General features: G+C 39.0%; 1 protein-coding gene across 4 annotated transcripts in view; it reads right to left on the reverse strand.

The window, feature by feature from the left end:
• Positions 1-20,324, reverse strand: part of LOC126365875 (voltage-dependent calcium channel subunit alpha-2/delta-3) — an 859,858-nt gene that overhangs the window by 106,895 nt on the left and 732,639 nt on the right. For 2 of the 4 annotated variants that reach the window (XM_050008566.1, XM_050008565.1), the window contains one exon: positions 13,406-13,438. The exons of the other annotated variants lie outside the window; for them this stretch is intronic. In XM_050008566.1, coding sequence (XP_049864523.1) covers positions 13,406-13,438 — 33 coding nt within the window. The remainder of the gene's footprint in view (positions 1-13,405; positions 13,439-20,324) is intronic. 4 annotated transcript variants of the gene reach the window in all.

Consider the following 20,324-nt stretch of genomic DNA (forward strand, 5'->3'; position numbering starts at 1 on the left):
TGAAAAAAATTAGAAATATTAAAAATTAGCATTTCTTTCTGAGAAAGGAATATGGTTTGTTGGTGAAAAGCAAAATAATGCATAGTGGAAACTACTCATACATTGCATTATATAACAAGAGCATAACCACACTTTCAAATAACAAGAAACTACAAAATGCTTTTCAGTAATGAACATAATACTTACTGCATCCAGAGTGCATAGAATTTTAATTTTTAGTGGATACTACAATATACATGGTGAAATTTTATGAAAAACCATATTAAACACTGAACTTCTTTAAATAATAATTCTTTTGCAGCACTATGGTCAAAAATATGGTTGATCGCTATTTGCTATCCAAGTGTCAGTGAAAAAAAACCAATTAACATGGAAATGGCATATAAAACACATTTTAGTGTCTGCAAGAAACGTGAATGAAATTGAAAAGACAATCTGAAACATTTTGTAAGAATTATGTCACTCATAAGTGATGATAAGAAGGTACAGTACACTCATATTTAAGTTCACAAAGAAACTGAAACTTTCCCAGATCTCTCCACTCTTTAAAATAGATTCAGCCCATGAAGTTGCTTTATACAGAAAACACAATGGGAAATAAGTTATGAGATGATGTAACATCATTGAAACTTCTAATGAGACAAACTATATAAAACAAAAATAACTTGCTTAACATTACATACTGCATGGATTTGTTGTGGTTTAATATTCGCTGTGCTTTCGTGTTTCTCTGGCTCTTAGCTTGCCATGTTATGCCTGCTTCTCACATACCATTACATCACAGAATGCAGATTCAACAGACTGATGACCTTAGCAGTTTTGTCCCTTAGAATTCACACACATACGCAGATTTAACAGTTTATTTTAGCTACAGATGTACACAAATGCATCTGCACAAAAACCTGTTAGGCTCTAACGGGATGAAACATTTCTCCCCCAAAATAGCCTTAACTTTAATCTGTACGTGCAGAAAAAAACATCACGATGATACAGCAAACTATCACGATTACATATTTTTTAACCAGTTTGCATTGCAATTGCAAGGAACTAACAATTGTATATCTAAACAACATTTAAAGAGTGTGAAAAAAATGATAGATTATTTGTGGCTTAAATAAATTAAGCCTATCAAGTGAGAAGAGATGCTACACTTAATTATGCAGCATTAGTGAATTCTTTCATAATACTTGACAGTATATTCTTCATGTACAGTTTACTGTAAATGAAGTTTATCTAAGGCAAGTAAGCTAAGCCACAACCATTTCCATGCACATCAACATGTACAAAATTGCATTGCCAGAACTGAGTGCTGGGGGCAGGTTCTTTTCAAAAGGCTTCCTCACTGCTAGTTAGGTGTTAGGTTGCTACTTTATGGGTGACACTAATAATGAAGTCATTTATGACACATGATGGCTGCCATACAAGTAGTTAAGAGTGACGGAAAAGGTAAGAATATGTGACACAGATATGTTTATTTAAAGCTAATTTATATGAAGGTAGACATGTACAGCGCTATTCTTTTCTTTCTGCAGTGCATCAGTTACATTTTAAAACCAAGACCAATACACAACATTTAACACCTGTAGGAAAAGGAAAATAAATAAATGGGCATGTCACTATGTGATTCCTTAAAGTTCATATACTCTCTGATAATGAAGCACCCATTGCTCTTCACAGTGACATTATAAACTGTCATTATTCTGGTCTTTGTTCCAAACACTGGCATAGTGATTACCTATTTTTTAAATATATTTCTGCATAGCATTATCATCTTTTGCAATTTCTAGCTAGCAATTTTTCAGTAACATAACAAAGGCGGTCTGATTAAATCAATAAAACTACTCCCATCAAAGATTATACATTATTAACTTAGGTAATGGTTAAACCATACTGCAAATAAGAAGGGATAGTTAAAAATCTTGTTAGTAACTTGCAAGATCTCCCTTAATTTTGTACTCATTCATCATCTGCAGGCTGGTCCTACATGTAATGTATTTTCTCCTTACTAAATCTTTTCTTGCAAACAGGTTTCACAAAAATTGGCCATGTGAAATAACCATCAAACAAAATCTATTTATCTAACTTCCTGCGTCACAAAATGTTAACATTCCTAACATAAAGCATTAATACAACTGCCTATACTATTCACATCTCAGAATAACAAATTAGTGTCACTTGTTGAGGGGTGGTATATCTGACCTATACCTGAGACAATACAGCCATCTTGTCACACTAAAAAATGGAAGAGTTTGTTGGTTTGAACAATCTAGATATCTTTCTTCAAGATAAAATGTTTCTCAGTCACTAATGAGATATTTCTTTCTGCTGCAATTGAGTTAATATTATTCTTTTTGAGATACTCAGGTTTCTGTTCTGTAAATTTTCAGTAGGGTGTGTGTAGTCCTTAGTTTTAAAAATCACTGTTCATCTTAGCATTAAACCAGTAAATGACAAAATTATGAAAAAGACAATTGCTACTCGCCATACAGCACAGATGCTGAGTCACAGATGGGCACAACAAAAAGGATGTCAGACAAAGCTTGACAACACACACACACACACACACACACACACACACACACACACACACACACACACATGCACAAATGCAACTCACATATACAGCGTATGTGTGAGTTGAATTTGCATTGAACAAAGTTTTTGACCAAACAGGCCTTCATCAGAATTAGTGTGTACAGGGTGGTGCACGAAATGTGTTACCATTTTGTTTTTGAATATAAACTTTGTTGTCAATACAATCTGAAAGGAATGATGATGTAAATAAAATAGAAAGAAACTTCCACATGGGAAAAATATATTAAAAACAAAGATTCCAAGACTTACCAAGTGGGAAAGCGCCAGTAGATAGGCAAATGAATAAAACACAAACACACACACAGAATTTGAGCTTTCGCAACCGGCGGCTGCTTCGTCAGGAAAGAGGGAAGGAAAAGGAAAGATGAAAGGATGTCGGTTTTAAGGGCGAGGGTAAGGAGTCATTCCAATCCCGGGAGCGGAAAGACTTACCTTAGGGGGAAAAAAGGATAGGTATATGCTCGCACACACACACACACACGCATATCCATCCATACATCAAGGAACATATACTACAATGAAGAGCCATCGAAGGAGATTTGTTCTAACTCAGCACATGCTCAATATGTCCACCATTTCGTTTCCTGACTTCCTTCAAAGAAACACTGAAGTTGTTAATGATTACCCTACGGCACAAGTCTTCCGTAATTTCACTGCAAGCTTGAAGAATAAGTCTTCTGAGCTCCATTATATCATGTGGACATTTAGGGAAAATTTTTTCCTTTAGGTACCCCCAAAGAAAAAAGTCACATGAATTGAGGTCTGGACTATTGGGGGGCCAATTTTGTCCATCACTGAAGCAACATGGAAACCTGAGTGAAATGATCCGCATGTCGAAATGCTAATGTAAAAACTCCAACACAGTGTTTGCAGTATGTAGCCTTGCTCCATCTTGCACTGCATGTTGAAGGGCAAGGCAGTAGCAAGAAGCTATGGAATGAAGTAATTGCAAAGCATGCTCAAATAATGCTCGCTGTTCACAGTTTCTTCAAAGAAAAAGAGTCCAATAAGTCCGTGACTGGAAATTGCTGCCCATAATGTTGTCGTTCATGAAACACATGTGAGATTTCAGTGGCCCGAAAGTGTACATTTTGTTTGTTAACCACACCATCTAAATGAAAATGTGCCTCGTTTGAAAACGAAACGTTGTTGAGAGTTTCTTCCCTATCCTCCGCCTACTGAGCAAACAGTAGTCTCTGCTGCTTGTGTTCTTCAGTGAGCTTCTGTACACAGGTCATCTAGTATGCGTACATATGAAGGTCACTTTTAAGAATGTGTTGAATGGAGTATCTGGATATTCCCAGTTGCACTGCTGCCTTTTTTACATGATTTCCCGGGACTTCTCTGTACAGCAACTCGTACCGCTTCAATATTCGCCAGCGAACAAACAGGCTTAGGCCGAGGTCGCTTCACTTCCAATACTGTTCCTTCCTGTACAAATTGTCAAAAACGCCTCTGAGTCACAACAAGGCTTTTCGTTTCATGAAAAATTAACACAATTGCCGATTGTTGCTGTGTCGTCAGTCTTCCATTGTCAGCCATTGCTGCTTAGTAGTCTCCTAGCGGCAGTAACATGAATTACACGTCATTTTGTAACTCATTTGTTTTTCCAAGCTCTGCTGGTACTGCTGTAGAGATCCCAGTGGGATATCTAATGTGCGTCATAAATTGTGAAAGAAACAATTGGTAACACATTTCGTGCACCACCCTGTATGTTGTCTAATTCTGAGGAAGGCCTGTTTGGCTAGATGCTTTTATCAGCAGCCTTTTTGTTGTGACTATCTGCGAAACAGCATCTCCGCTATATGCGAGTAGCCACTACCTTTTTCATAATATTGTCATTATTCCATCCTCAATTTTCCATTGTCTGATCAAGCACTGTAAATGCAACTTATCATTTTAGTAGGAAGCCAATGAAAAAAGAAACAATATGTCACCATTCCCCATTACATGGGCTGTACCAATTAAAATCATTTTCCAGTTCATTTCTGGCATAAAATATTTTCTTCATAGTCATACTAACACTTAATGGCAACTGAGCTTTAAGCAGTTTGAACTATTCTAAGGAAAACCATTCCCATAAGAAAAAATCATTCTCTTTGAGGGTGCAGCTGTCACACATAAGACAAATTTAATGATAGATTTATACAGGAAACCAATTTAAAGAGCCAAATGGAGAATATTTTTTACTTACACACTGAGGAAGGTTTCCCCATTTTAAAAGTGGTGAGCAATGGTACCGATCAGTGCCTTTGACTTTAGTCATTATTTGAGATGCAGGTACTATAACCATTTAAGTGAAAGTAATAGATGCAGAAAAAATAGCCTCTTTGATCACAAATCAAAGTCAAATAAGATTTACCTGTTTTTTTTTTTCAATTACTTTCACATTTTTCTGTTTCAGATTGCCTTTTCATTGCCTGATAATCAAATTCTTACTCACATGATAATATGTCTTTAAAAGTCATGCTTCACAGTTCAGAAGCAATTATATAAATGTAATATGTTCAGTGTTTGGACCCAACTGCAAACTGCAATAACATTCACTAATGCCCTACAAATTATGAACAGTGGTGATAAATCTTTCACAATTAAAAGAAAGAATACACACAAAATTTCACTTATGGACAGAGCACTTTTGCATAATTTACCAAATCAGCCTGTCACTGAATAATTGTGTTAAATTTCCAATTTGAAACACATGACCAGAAAAGTCTGAAACTGAAATAATGGGAGTAAAATAGCAGAAACAAAATAATAGGGGTAATTTCATTTCAGCCAAATATGAAAGAAAATTAATACCAAACATAAACATACAGCTCTGAAGAACAAATCATTTAAAATCCCCACTAAAAAAGGCACACATGATATGTGGTGTAACTTGGAAGTAAAAATTGTATGAGTTAGCTTAATTCTAAATTGACATGTAGGAAAGTGACCAGACAAATACTGGAAACAGAAGATAAGTTAGGTGTACACAAACACAAAGAGAGAAGAAGGTAGGTGATAGTATGAAGAATTACTTAAAGACTAAATGGATTGTGAAAACAGATAAAGTGACAGATATACAAGATAAAGAAGAAAGTTTGTAACAAGGAGAGTAGGTGTCTACATCTACATGCATGTTCTCCAAACCACTATGAAGTGCATGGCAGATTATTCTTCCCATTGTGCCATATATTATGGTTCCTTTCATTCCTCTTGTGTATGGTGTTTGGAAAGAATAACTGTTTAATTGCTTCTATGCATGCTGTAATTAAACTAATCTTGTCCTCAGCATCCCTATGGGAGCAATATGCAGGGGGTGTAGAGTATGACTAGATTATTCACTTAATACTGGTTCTTAAACATTTGTATTACACACTCCAGCACTTGCCTGGCAATATCCCTTTGTGCAGTGTGGTGTCACCAATTGCATACTCAGCAAGTGCTATCGTACAGCACAACTGATAGTGATGACTGCCTTGAAAGGGAACTGCGGCCAACAGAACTACACTGCTGTGCATTCTGTGGAGACCAGTCACTCACTGGATAACATCACATTGAGCAGAGAGCCAATGAGCAAGCAGCCTCTCCTCTGTGCCAGTGGCAGCCTATCATGCAGACAGAGTGTTCTCATGTTAATATAACCAGCACTGCTGGGACTCTACATTCAGTCTACACTCTACCCACAGTGAGGACTGTGAGTTCACAGAAGTCCACACTTGGAGTCCACACCAAGAAGCCACTGAGCTACCTCCTGTGACAGTCATCAGTCAGTGGTACCACTGCCAGTACAGTGGATGTCTTCAAAGCCATCTCAGAATATAAAGTGGTATATATAATCTTGCAAGAGGAGCAATCAGACTTGCACTATACGTCAGAATGCAGCCTTTGTTATTGGAAGCTACCTCTTCCAGGAAGAGATATTTGTGTTCAGCCTATACCAGGGTTCTATGTTCTGTTTGAGTGTTCTAATAAATAAGTAATGGTACCTGGACAGGAAAGCCCCTGGGCATGATGGCATTCAAAACTGCGTCCTCCAGGAGTTCAAATATAGAGCCGCAGGATACCTTACACACATAATGAATGCCATTCTAAAACACCAACACTTCCCTGACTTTTGGAAGGCGACCAAGGTCCTGATGCTCAGGAAGCCAGGGAAAGACCACTCCCTCCCACAAAATTACCGACCCATCAGTCTACTGTGCTCACTCAGCAAGATTGTTGAGAAGGTAATATTAAAATGCATCACTAGGCACTGCATCGCCAATGACACATTAAGACTGGAGCAGTTCAGCTTTAGGGATCACCACTCAACAACACAACAACCCCTCCACATAGTCAAATATATAACACACAGCTACAAAATGAACAAAGCCACAGGGGCCATGTTCCTGAACATTGAAAAAGCTTTCAACCCTCTCTGGCACAACAACCTTATACGCAAACTAAGCAAAGCTTGTTTCCCGAACGGACTCGTATGTCTCATACACTCATATCTCATGAACAGATGTTTCAACACTGACGTGCAGGACAAACAATCAACACAACATGGTATACAATCTGGAGTACCCCTGGGAAACATTCTAGGGTCCATCTTGTTCAACCTGTACATTAACGACTTCCCAGTAACACAAAACATGATGTTGGCCATCTATTTGGATGACACAGCCATCCTTGCACAAGATTGTAAACCATCGAACATTAATTCAGGAATACAGATGGCACTCAGAACTGCCGAGCCTTGGTTGGAATGATGGCATATTAAAGTAAACATCAACAAGTGAGTAGCAGTTCTGTTTACATGTAGACCGAAACTACTGCACAAACATCAACACAGTAACAGATAACACACACACCCAATACATTTCCAAGAGAAAATCAGATATCTCGGTGTCTGGCTGGACCAGAAACATACTTGGGGGGGACCACATCGAATACATTGCCAAAAGAGCACATGTGAGGCTCAAACAACTCTACCCAATGGTCAACAGGGGAAGCACACTAAATAGGAGGGTGTTGAGGACACATACATGACACTGATTAGACCTCTGATGCCGTATGCAGCTCCCATCTGGGGATATGCAGCTCCTACACAACTGTGCCACCTGCAGATCATATAGAACGAAGTGCTTTGAATCATTAGCAATGCTCCATACTGCACACGCACCATGGATCGTCGCAATGAATGCCGCCCTGAAACTACTAGCTAGGGCATTACCACCTATGGCAAGCCAACATACACCAAGAAGCAACAAACGTCAGCAAGCTCCTGCATATCAGCAACGTTGACTGGAGACTACCAGCTGCTATTAGAGCTGACCAACAGGCCACAGCAGGGAAACTGACGAGCTCGCCCAATGATGCACAAACAAATCGCCAACATCACCCTACACTGTGCATCTGATATATGACCTACCGGACGCAAAACAATGATAAACCTAACTGTTGCAGGTTGCTGATGCTGATCAAGAGTTCAACACCAGCACCCAGTGACAGCCACTGAGCAACAGCACCGCACAATGTCAAAGGTATTGACACGCATAATACCCACTACTAACAAAGCCTACCGTTGCATGACCTATCGCAGGCAGCAAGACATCCGCTACTGCTCTTACCACCCAAACTAATTATTGCAGAGGTTTTTTTCGACTTGGCTCTTGCCTTGGCCCTTTTTTTCCTCTGCCCTTCAAACTGCTACCCTTAGTTCGACTTCGACCCAATCTATCTCCAGATGAGTGCGTATTAATGGTTAACCTTAACCAGACGTACGCAAAAATCACAGTACCCACATCCTGCGACAACTCACTCTAGTGGAAACTAAACCTGATGCAGAGGCAGTAGACCTTTTGAGTTGGTCATCATGCCGGTGTGGGCATGGGAGGGCTCCACATCTAAATAAATAAATAAAAAAGGACTGTTTATTTGTGTAGTTTTCTCCAACACTACACTGGTGCAGTTGTATTGTAGTGATGAGCTACTGGACAGATAAACACATCATAACAGTATTGCAGCCAATTTTGATTTGAAACCTACACATTTTGCAACTCTTCGGTATTGTGGTATGAAACTTGTGCTTCTCCTGCATTGCTCAGATAGTGAACATTTTAGTTGACTCTTTTCCAGTGCATTACATTGATCTGTGGCCATCTACATGACAGTAATTTACTCCTTGTTGGGCACTAGTTTTGTGTTCCATGCCATGGATCCTTATCATCTGTGTATTATTCCGAATGCTGAAATCAATGGACTTCTCTGTTCCCATGTTTACTGTGACCCAGTTCCTGCAGACCAAGCTGGACAAGTTGTAAGCTGCTCAGGGTCAACTGCTGCACCACCTAAAGGACGAGTTGCAGCACAACTGCAGCAATGACGTTCAGTGTCCACCTCAACGCTTCCCCATTCAACCTGGAGTGGGGCATGTGGACTGCTTGGATTGACATCTTCTGCTTATGGACTTCATGGTGATGTAGCAAAGCATGCATTTTTCTTGTCAACTGCAGCTGCTCCTGTGTTTCAACTTGTAAAGTGACTTTTTCCAGATAAGCAACAGAATCAATGCAGTTATACAGACATAATGCAACATCCAAACACATATTTTCAGGAAAACCTTCCTGTGGCTGCAGCAATCCATAAAGTTTTTCATTCATATAAGAGATTACCTCCGTGCAAGGCCTAACCCATGATTGTCAGTTTATATGTGGAAATATGAACTGCGCCAAGTCTTGTGCAGGTTCCGGAGTCAAAGACATTTTACTTGTTTGTACCCCAGACTCATGGTTTTGGAACAACCTCATTCACTTGTGTAACTCCTCATTAACTAACTGTTTATCCAAGGTGCATGCTTTTGAACAAGCTCAAAGCCCTGCACAGACATTTCAATGCAATGATTCTGAGGTGTTTCAGATGACTTTTTAGTGTCCTGCTATTAACAACTGTCATCAGCCAGATCATCAGTGCCAGCCACCTTGGCGTTATGCCACACCTTTCCTGTAGGTCATCCACCAGCTACACGCTAGGCTATGCCTCAGAACCTGGACCCCACTTCATCTGACGGTCACTCACCACCATAGCCTTGGGCTACACCATGGAACAAGGACTTGCCACATGCCGTCGTCACCTGTCACTGCCTGTTATCTTGCACTCAGTGATTCATCCACTACATCAGGCCATCTCATCCTTTCAAAACCTACAATGTCTCTTTTTCTACCTGCAGGTTCATGAAGCTTATGTTTGTTTACACAAATTGTGCTGTAATGATCCTTCTGGTGTTTTAGGCAACCCAATGTGTCAATGTGGCTCATCACCTCAGGCTTGGTGAAGTGATTCTTATATTGAAAACCTCACAAATAGGCTGTTTCATATTCAATTATGAAGTTCTAATGGTAATACTTGTTCTAATGTAAGTTGTGCTACACATACTGTAGATAATGATAAAACTATTTGTTAAAATGTAAATTTTATTCCAAATAATATTCACTTGTTGCACTTAATTTTGCGAATTTGGACGTTGATGGACATTTTTTAAAATTTTCATACAGATACTGGATCTATTACAAATGTGAGTACTGATGCTTTTATTGGTTCTCCACCACTGGTTTCATTAGTTACTCCCAATGTCCATACAATAACCACAATGTGCCCCTTTGTGGTAATTGTCTTGTACAATCAGTGTGCTGGCACAGTTTCTTGTTGTATGCTTATGAACACCAGCTAACATTTTGGAACCTTGATCTTTTCCAGAATCTGAGTTTCTGTGTCTATGATTTAAGTGACCACGTACAAATCTCAGATGTGGCAAATGGTGCCCTCGTCACTTGAATGGACTGGAGTCACTGACACCAGGATATTAGCTCCCCTCTCACTCCAGGGGGGCCCTTTTGGATACAATCTGGATGGCCATTCTGGATGCTTCCACTAGCTATCTGTACGTCATGTGGTGGGATAACCAACAGATGCCCCCCCATCCCCCCTACCCCCTCACCCAGATGCATCAATGAATTTATGTGATGGATGGCCTTCCTTGCCCATTTTGTTGGGCTCTCAATACTCACTTCGTACTGCGGGAATCTCCCTCATCTGATGTAGCTGATTGGATACGCCTCCGCAGTGGCACCTTGAAGACCTCCATCTGCGACCAGCCCTGACAAAGGGTCCTAATGCTACTGTTTTTTTGGGTGGACACCTCTTCTCCCTTCAGCTTGCCTTCTACTTGCTCTTCTCCTGGGGCCACATCATCACTGTGAGCGTCTCATGAGCTCAACGGGCTGCACCTTGCCTCCAGGTTTGCAATCTTCTGCTGTGACAATCCTGGTCCTCTCAGCAACCCCCCCCCCCCCCCCCCCCCTTCTGTGCAGCACTCTGTCTGAGCGTTTACTGTCACACCAGTGTTGTGAGTAGATTGGTCCAAATGCACCCACCACCCATCTGCCCATGCATCATCTCCTTCAGTCCGTCACTGTTTGAGAACCATTCTCACTTCCAGGAGCCATTGTCCCACCTTCCAGCAGAGGAGAAAGGGATGTTCCATTGTTTGGCTGCCCAGAGGCAGCCACCTACTATGACATCAACCAACAACTGGGCACTAGACAGATGTCACCAGCTGCAGTTCCAGACCTCACTAAAGTGCTTCGCTTCTGGTTCCATGAGGGAGAGGGATATTATGTCCTCTTGAGCTCACTGGACAACATCCTTTTGTACGTCACACTGTCGGTGGTTGCTTAATCAGAAGGTGCAGCCATTCAGCAAGAACAATAGTGACAGTGACCTTAAGAGGGCACTGTAGCTAATAGAGCTACCTTTCCACACATTCAATGCATGCTTATCACTTGCCAGATAACATCATGTTCCATGGACAGCCAATGAGCAATCCACTTGTCATTTTGGCTGGTGGCAGCCAATCATGTGTACTGAGTCTAGTACTTTCCGCCGCGGAAGTCGAACACACGGCAGAACAAATAGACGTGGTCAGCCCATATAGGGCTCCGCCTACGCGGCGGCTATTCCGTGCAGCAGCTCTCGCGCAGCGAGGGCACCAATGCTAAGACAGCGGCCAATAGCCGCTCCCTCCAATTTTGTATATAGGGACCCTCTCTGCCCTAGTCCAGTCAGTCTGGTACTCGCTCTGGATTTCATTTCTATCTCGGCGGTACTGCATTCTGGTTGTTGCACATTGTTGACATTTGCCTGGCTCTGGTTCCGAGTCGATTTACGTTTGGTGTTGTAGTTTCCACAAGCCTCCGTTGTTTATCTCTTCCATGTTGCGTCATGGTCGGTTGTTGTCAGTTGTCGTTGATCTGTCGTCCGACTCGTACTGTGTTTACCCGGTGGTGCATGCTCCACCTCAGGCAGCTTCCCCGCCTGGCGGCTCCGATCTGCAGCCCAAGGCGTTCCCGCTGTTGGTTGTGGTTACTACACTGAGCACACTCATCCATGTGATAATATAGCCAGCCCTGCCTGGCCTCTACAGTCATTCTACTCTCAACCCACAGTGAGCTCATAGATGTCCAATATTGGAGTTCATGGCAAGAAGCCAGAGAGCTACCTCATTTGTGCTGACTAAAAGTGGAAGTCAGCAGTAGGGAAAGATTTTGTAACTGTGACAATAACTTCGTTTGTCATAGAGAACTAAAACGTTCTGGCTAGGCGTAAGGCTGGCCTGAAATACATCATAATAGTTTGGATGATATCACAGCTCGACACCTTATGCATTCAGCAAAACTACCAACAAAGAACTCATAAAATTACTGATTGACCAATGATATTTCCCGAGTTCCACATTCATTGTTCCAAGATTGGTCTACAAATTGTTAGAACAAAATTAATAATTTGGATGGCAAAAGAGGTAGATGGGCATTCTAGAGACATGATGTTTAATACTAGACATACCATGAATCTTTGGGTGATACAGATACATAAGGCAGTGGTGCCCATTTGGATCATCACAACTGGAAGTAGAAAAAAGTAAAGGAAATAGCAGATATTTTTTCTGTCAGTTTTCTTTAATGCATTCAGTAGGATAGTTAAATACTTAACACCTGGTTGGTCATTGCAGCTTGACATAGTAGTATTTGTTTTGCAACACATACATCCATTTTTGATTCCTCATTGGAAGGAAACTGGAAGTTCAAATGAGGTAATGTAAGAGTAGAATTCTTATAAGATCCAATCACATAAAAAGGTGGATTCCTAATCTAATATTACAGTGAACAAGAAAAGGAGTATGTCGAAAAAACAAGTGTTCATTGTCATTTACTGAGGCCTATTCAGTAAGTTCAATGAGAAAGCTGTAATACATAGAATTAGGTCTCATGATTCTGTTCTTTCAGAGAAATAAAATAATTTTTCCATATTACTAGTATAAGGAGATAATTTATGTTTATAACAGAATCTCAAACACTAAGTTATGTCAGTCTGACATAATGAAGGCTCATGTTCATAAGGTTACAATATTGGTTAATACCTTCAATCTGACTTGAGATGAACAGTGTGCTTAAAGTTACATGACTCCTTTATTATCATTATATAGATTTTTCCTAATGTTGTATCTGATTTTTTTTTCATGTGATATTTCTGAAGATTCATTACCACTGATCACAGTAATTAACTTTATTCACCTTTAAACTTGTAGTTTAAATGTTTCTAAATTAAAGAATGTTCTATTAAATTGCTAACTAGACTTTTTGGGTCCAATGTCTGACACAACACTATGTATTTTTTTTAGCACTGAATGAAATACCAAATTTTTCTATACCAAGTTTGTATACCTTAAGTAATTTCTAAATTAATAAAAATATACAAATTTATTATTCACTTAACTATACTTTACCTGTGAAGTAGAGCCATCAGCATGGCTAACGGGCTTTAGTGGGTGAGAACAGGAGGTATTAACAGTTAGTGCAGAACAAATACACATACATGAACAATTGCTAAAATTGTGTGCCTTTCATACTAAAATGTGAAGGAAACTGAAACAGAAACACATTCACAAGTAGACTGGTCTCCAGCAGTTAAAATGATATTAATACCATGACATGAGGTGAGGTCATCCATAAAGAAAACCTAGATGCCTAATATGGAAATTCTTTGGCTCTTGAATCTCACATGGCATATATTTTAGACACAATGGCATTATTAGGTTTATGAAACTATTGGTGTTATCATACATTAATGCATGTAATTGTGTATGTTTTTTTTCAAATATGATGAAAGTTGATATATTTGGCATGTAAGTTCCATGTAAGATGTGTGTATACATATTTATTTATGGATGAACTCGCATATGTGAACTAATGCGAAAGTTTAGTTTTCTAAGTATAGTCAGTGTGTCTTTGAGAAAGAGAGAAAACATAAATTCCTTGTAAAACTGTACGTTTTCACTTAAGTAATGCTTGTTGTCTACAAATTCATGAAATCAGACAAGCAAAGTTTTAAATATCTTAAATTATAGCACAGGTTAAAAACATTAAAAATTAGTCTGTTTTTGGTTTCATATTAATCTTTACAGTGTAAATTCATGAGGAATTAGGGATCCTTGAATACAGTAAAATTAAATATAGAAAAATGGGACCAAAGCAGAGCATGAAAGTGGAAGCAGTTATTCTGAGACCACTGAAATCTTTTGAGAATGAAACAATGGGATATCTCAAGTAACTAAAGTTATTTCTGGTAGTGAATCAATTCAGGTGATTGAAAGAGGTGTATGTAAATAATTACTTGTTATATTATGTGGAAATATTGTCAATACATACAATATTTCTAAACACAATAACATTTTACTACCACTACAATTATAATTTAAATTTCTTAAAACTGGAATCACATATAACATTTTATGACAGACAATGGAGTTTAATAAGCACACAAATGTACAGTACACACTGCTGGCAAAAATTTGAGGATTGATCTCCCAAAAATTAAGCCCACCACAGACTTCAAGACTTAACCTCAGCCTTGTGTACAAATTCTTTTTACCTTGTCTTCACAGCAAAAGGAACATTGCTATACATGTACAAATTCCATTACAAAAATTTTAGACTTTAGGTAATGACGAGGTATGTATAAAGGTTGAAAATTGTTTTATTTTTTAATTGTTTTATACTACATGTTTTATTCTATAGTGTTTTTTTATGGTGCTTATTCTAAGAATTTGTTTGAAATTGCAAATCTGGAAGCCTTTAGTCTCTTGATAATACAGGTGTATACATCAATTAAAAATGGATATATCTACAAGCTAATTTGGGATAAATACTTTCTGTAAAGGAATAATGTACAATAACATCTTGTGTCTGATTAACACACACAAAGTATAAGGTTTTTGTGTTCTAGGATTGGTATAAGTGCTTGTATTAATTATGAACAAATTAGAACTTGTTTATACAGCTTATTTCAGTTTCCTTTTGAAGAGACTACAGGAACTATAGTCCTAAGTATTTCTTGTATCTATTTACCAATATGCACACCTTGGATAGCCTTAACCTTGGTTATTGCTGAAGAATGTCTAATGCAGTGAACACAGGACATTGTCTCATGTGCAGGCAGCTGGTACCAGCAATAGAGCAGGTCTCATTGGAGGACAGGATGAGACATGCATCAGAGCTGTTTGTCTTTCATGTCAACATACACTTACTAACAGTGCATTTTTATGAGTTTTACAAACTGTTCAACCAAAGAATTCTTGTCTAAAAATATACAGAAACTTAAATCAGGTCAGTCACAATGTCCAATGGTGTGATATAATAAATGAGCTGTCATATGCAAAACACACTCCTAAACATTCAAAACAAAGTGAAATCCTGCTCCATGGGTTACTATGAAGCCACACCAGATAATGAATAAATGAGATGCTTCACACAGAAGCATAAGATAAAATTCAGTACCTGAACTTTGTATATAGGAGACTACAGAGAAAAGTAACACAAAGCAAATGTGATCACAAAATCAGGCATGCCCATTCTATTATATGCAGCAAGTCAAATCCTGTTGCATAGCTTCAGGACCTGAATGGGGCAGAAATTGATAGATCTGATGTACATGTACAGACACACAAATAATTATAACTTCAGGAAAATTGGTTGATTTATTCAAGAGAAAGAGCTTCACAAACTGAGAAAGTGAATAACACATTGGTCTGCTTCTGCCCCCTACACAAGCAGTTATTTCGCTTGACATTAATCGGCAGAGTTATTGGATGTTCTTCTGAGAGATATCATGTCAAATTCTGTCCAACTGATGGGTTATAATGTCAAAATTGCAAGCTGTTTAGAGGGTTCTCCCTGTAATGCTCCAAACACACTCAACTGAGGAGAGATCCAGGGTTTGGCTAACATGAATACAAGCACTAGAAAGTCTCACTATGTGTGGGTGGGCATTAGCTTGGTGAAACATAAGACCAGGATGACTTTCTATGAAGGGAAAAACAGGGCATAGAATAGTGACAACATACCACTGTGCTGTAAGAGTGCTGCGGATAACAACCAAAGGGATCCTGTTATAAAATGAAATGGCACCCCACACTATCACTCCCAGTTGTCGAGCCATATGGAGAGTGACAGTCAGGTTGGTATCCCATCGCTGGCCACGGCATCTCCAGACATGTAATTGCTGGTCATCAAGGCTCAATTCGAAGTGGAATTCATCACTGAAGACAATTGTACCCCAGTCAATGAGAGTCTAGGCCAAATGTGCCCGAATCCCTGCAAAAGGACTTCTTGATGTACAGAGGGCAATGGCAGTCAGTGCAAGGGTCTTCTGTGAGCTGCCCATTAATGGTCCTTGTGATCACTGAAGTGCCGTTTGCAATTGGGATTAATGATAATGATGAACCTGGGGCTCTGAGTGCTCTCTGACCATTTCTTGGTTCTCACGTTCTGCTGTCTGTCTAGGTCGATGGTTCAAAATGCTTTGTTTGGCCATTGTTTAACCATACCTCCCAAAATCCCTGAATTGTGTCATCACTCCTATTCAAGTGGAGTCTTGCCAATTACTTCACCGGCTTCTTTGAGCTCAACTACACATCTTCTCTCAAATGCTGACATCTACATCTACATATATTGTTCATGTGCCTGTCTGTGAGGCATAGTTACTGTCCAACTGAATACACAAAATGAAATTCACAATGACTTTATGTCCTGGTATTAACATGTCCCATGTTAACTATCCTTGCCAACTGCATGGTGAAAATGTGCTGCAGCGTCACTCATTCATCCATTGGCCACTGAAGTATACAATTTTCCATGTTCTATCGATATCTGTATGAATATTAATTTGTTACCAATTTACATAAATCCTTCATGGTGCATTGTTTTGTGCCCCCCCCCCCCTCACCCTCCCTCCCCCTGTACTTCTTCATAAGTAAATATGTTACTTACACACACAGTATAGAAATCAATTGCAAGAATCTTTTGTAGCAATATGTAATAATGGAATATGGAATGATCATCAGTATGATTAAGATTGGTGCCCAAATTATTATTCCAATGCTTACAGACACCTTCAATCTTTCAAATTAGTGGTACAAATTTCACCGAATAGAAAGCATCAAAATCACTAGGTGACAGTAGGCTGATCAGCATATTACCTGAAATATTGAAGGTCTTGGAATACATTTGGTCTGCTTTAAACTTATAAAACACTGCAACATAGCCACAGCATTAACTAAAGTGACTGACAACATCAAATATGCCATGGAAAGGAGTGAAGAGACCATTTTGACAGAGTTTATTTCACTACATTATTAATGGAAAAGAAATAGCTGAATTCCTCAACAGTGCAATACTTTGATACAACAGATATCTTAAAAACTGATATCAATGAGTGATATCCACTTCTATCAAAGCACCAGTCCAAAGAACATTACTTCTGCCATATCAAGCATGAATGTTGACCTTCATTCAGAATTACAGTGGGCAGAAAACCTGGAGCTTAAACTAAACCCAAAGAAGTCACAGGTTATCCTCCTACTGAAATGGAAGTTAATCCACGACATTTTCATGAAACAGTTCCTCCTATACCCCTTGATGGTGTACAATTGCCTTATTAAAAATAAAAACAAGCTATCTCAGTCTAGTTTTGTATGAGCAACTAACCCGGGATGAACTTATTATCAGAGCATGTAGCAAACCTCTCTCTTGATTACATGCAATCCAAAAATTTAGAGAAATATTTCTGCCTATGTAAGACAATAACTAGTTGAGACAGTAGTACTATTACATATTTACTACTGTGATGTAGTTCAATATGGCACAAATAGTGAAAACTCAAGACCACTTGAGATAGCATTGAATGACTTTATAAGATATATACATGTCAGTCCTTCACAAACTCATTTACATAGGATGTAACTGGACATGACCTTCACATGCTCTATTTTACACGTCAGGTTCTTAGTCATTCGACTCACTAACACCTCTCCTAAAAAATCAAATACCTATCATTATTTCATAGCTGCAAATGAAGATCTGAAAGATCCAGCACCTTGGTCATACCTACGTATAATGGTAAATTTTTGTCCATCTCCCTTCCCATTTCAGTCACACAACTCTACAACAAATTAACCAGTAACCAATGTATCGTTCAATACCATTCTGTATTTAAAAGGCAATTAAAGCTTCATCTATTACAACTGGCGAGGAATCCCTTTCAGTACATCCCACCTGTTTAACAGTGAACCATTTTATTCACATTTCATTGTCAACACTAAACATCTTCTCTCAAGCCTAGCTATTTCTATTTTCTTTTTTCATGTCAACTGCTAACCTTGCTCCATTATTTCCCTCTATTTCCCAGTCCAGTAACCTTCTTCTCCAGATTTGATTCTTTATGTACTGCTATCATGCATTTCTGTTAGTGTGCCACTACTCACTTTAACAAGAATGTAATGAGGAAATTACTTATTACAATTTTAATAAACCACACATTCATTCTGTGCCAATTATTATTATTTGCTGCTCAAGTACTGTGTACACTGTAATGTTAACTAACAAAAGACATTGGCGAGATGTAAAAGAGGGCCTGAAGGCACTATTCTTGGCACATGAAATAAGTTCATACATAAATAAGTACTGTAATGAATCAAACAGAGCTTGTAACCACAGTAATATGTTCTGGGCACATACCACTGCAGTTAATGACCAATGACAAAATAGTACCCCAAGCCAAAAGCTGCTTCACCACTCTGACATGGCAACAATCAGATCCGTGATCGAAGAGTGCAGCTGTGCTACCACATCCACATAATCAGCCTTATAACAGCAAAATTTATAGCTCCCTGGGGCCAGCAAGTCAGCATCAGACAGCTGATCTACATTATGATGCCCACCTGTGTTGGACACTGCTGTAAAGAGAATGATGCACCTATGACAGTTGCCAGCACTGTCACCAAGCCTTGAACCCTTGACTACTGTCTGACTACCAAATCTCTTGACAGCCCTGCACTTTGCACCCATGCAGATCAACTCAGCAGGAACCAAACGCCTCCCCATGTTCCAAGGCTTGAACCAAAGTCCCACCAGCCCTATGCCGCTGAAGTCTAATGCAGACAGTCATAGCTATTGATCATCTGGTGTGGAGTTCGGAGCACTGGATCACCCTACTGTCGCTTGACCACCTTCACTGGGATGACAATTTCCAGCATCAGCTCCGTTATAGACTCAGTAACACAAGACATGCAAAGAGCTTGATGCAGCATCAGTGAACACTTGATATAAATAATATACAATAAAGGGTATTTGTATCCATGGACTGCCTTCTTCTGCTGCACCCATATTCATCTCCAGTGTAGAATCACTTGCCCTCTACAAGCCATCTTGACACCCCATCACAAGACTTTAGGTTTAAAATATTTACATACAATATACAAACCCCATAAAAAGTGTTATAAACAGTTTGGAGAAGATTCACTAACAATTAAACAAATATGGGATTAGTAACTAGAAAAAATAAATAAAACTGTTAGTCTCTGGAAAACATTGGTTATCATAAAGAAAGAGAAGGGCCTCACAAGTAATTAAACCTGATAAGAGTTTTAAGCAAAGAAGACAGCATAAGAAGCTGGAGATCTTACTGTTAGTCAAACTTCTGGAGTTAGCACAAATCCTGTGTAGGATACTGTGAAGCAGCAGATACCACTTAAATAGCTGCACAGTTAAAACTTAATCCTTAATCAATGGATTAGTTTTCTGTTTGTTAGTTTGTTTGAGAAAATTTCAAAGAAAGACATCATCTCCATTAGACAGTTAGTTGAAATGAGTACTTTACCATGCACTGCTGCTGACTTTGAAGTATTTGCTTCTTTTCAAGAGCCCAGATGGATAAGCACACAACATCCTTGTAAATATGTGACAAATATCACATGTCAAGCACATGAATGCATAGAATGGTAGTCAAGGTATACAAACTTGGAGTAAGTACCCAGAAATCAGGCATACACAACTGATTGTATTCCAGTGGCATATATTAACAAGTATATGCAGGAAAGTTTAAAACAATTATGGGAACAGCACCAAGCTGTAACCTACATCACAAGAACAGCACCAAGCTGTAGCCTACAGCCAACAAATAATTACACTGTGAGGTCAAGTAGCCTTCCAGAAGTGTTAACATAATTTCTTTCAGGTGCTTTTTTTTAATTTGAGTTACAAAACAAAGAAAAAATATATCTTGTACCTAGTTCAATTCCTTCAATGATTTGGACAGTAATTACAAGCAGGTGACTGTGCATAAAACTTCACTGTTCACCCAACAGATTA

The sequence above is a fragment of the Schistocerca gregaria genome, chromosome 4 (assembly GCF_023897955.1).
Source record: "Schistocerca gregaria isolate iqSchGreg1 chromosome 4, iqSchGreg1.2, whole genome shotgun sequence".
Lineage (NCBI taxonomy): Eukaryota > Metazoa > Arthropoda > Insecta > Orthoptera > Acrididae > Schistocerca > Schistocerca gregaria.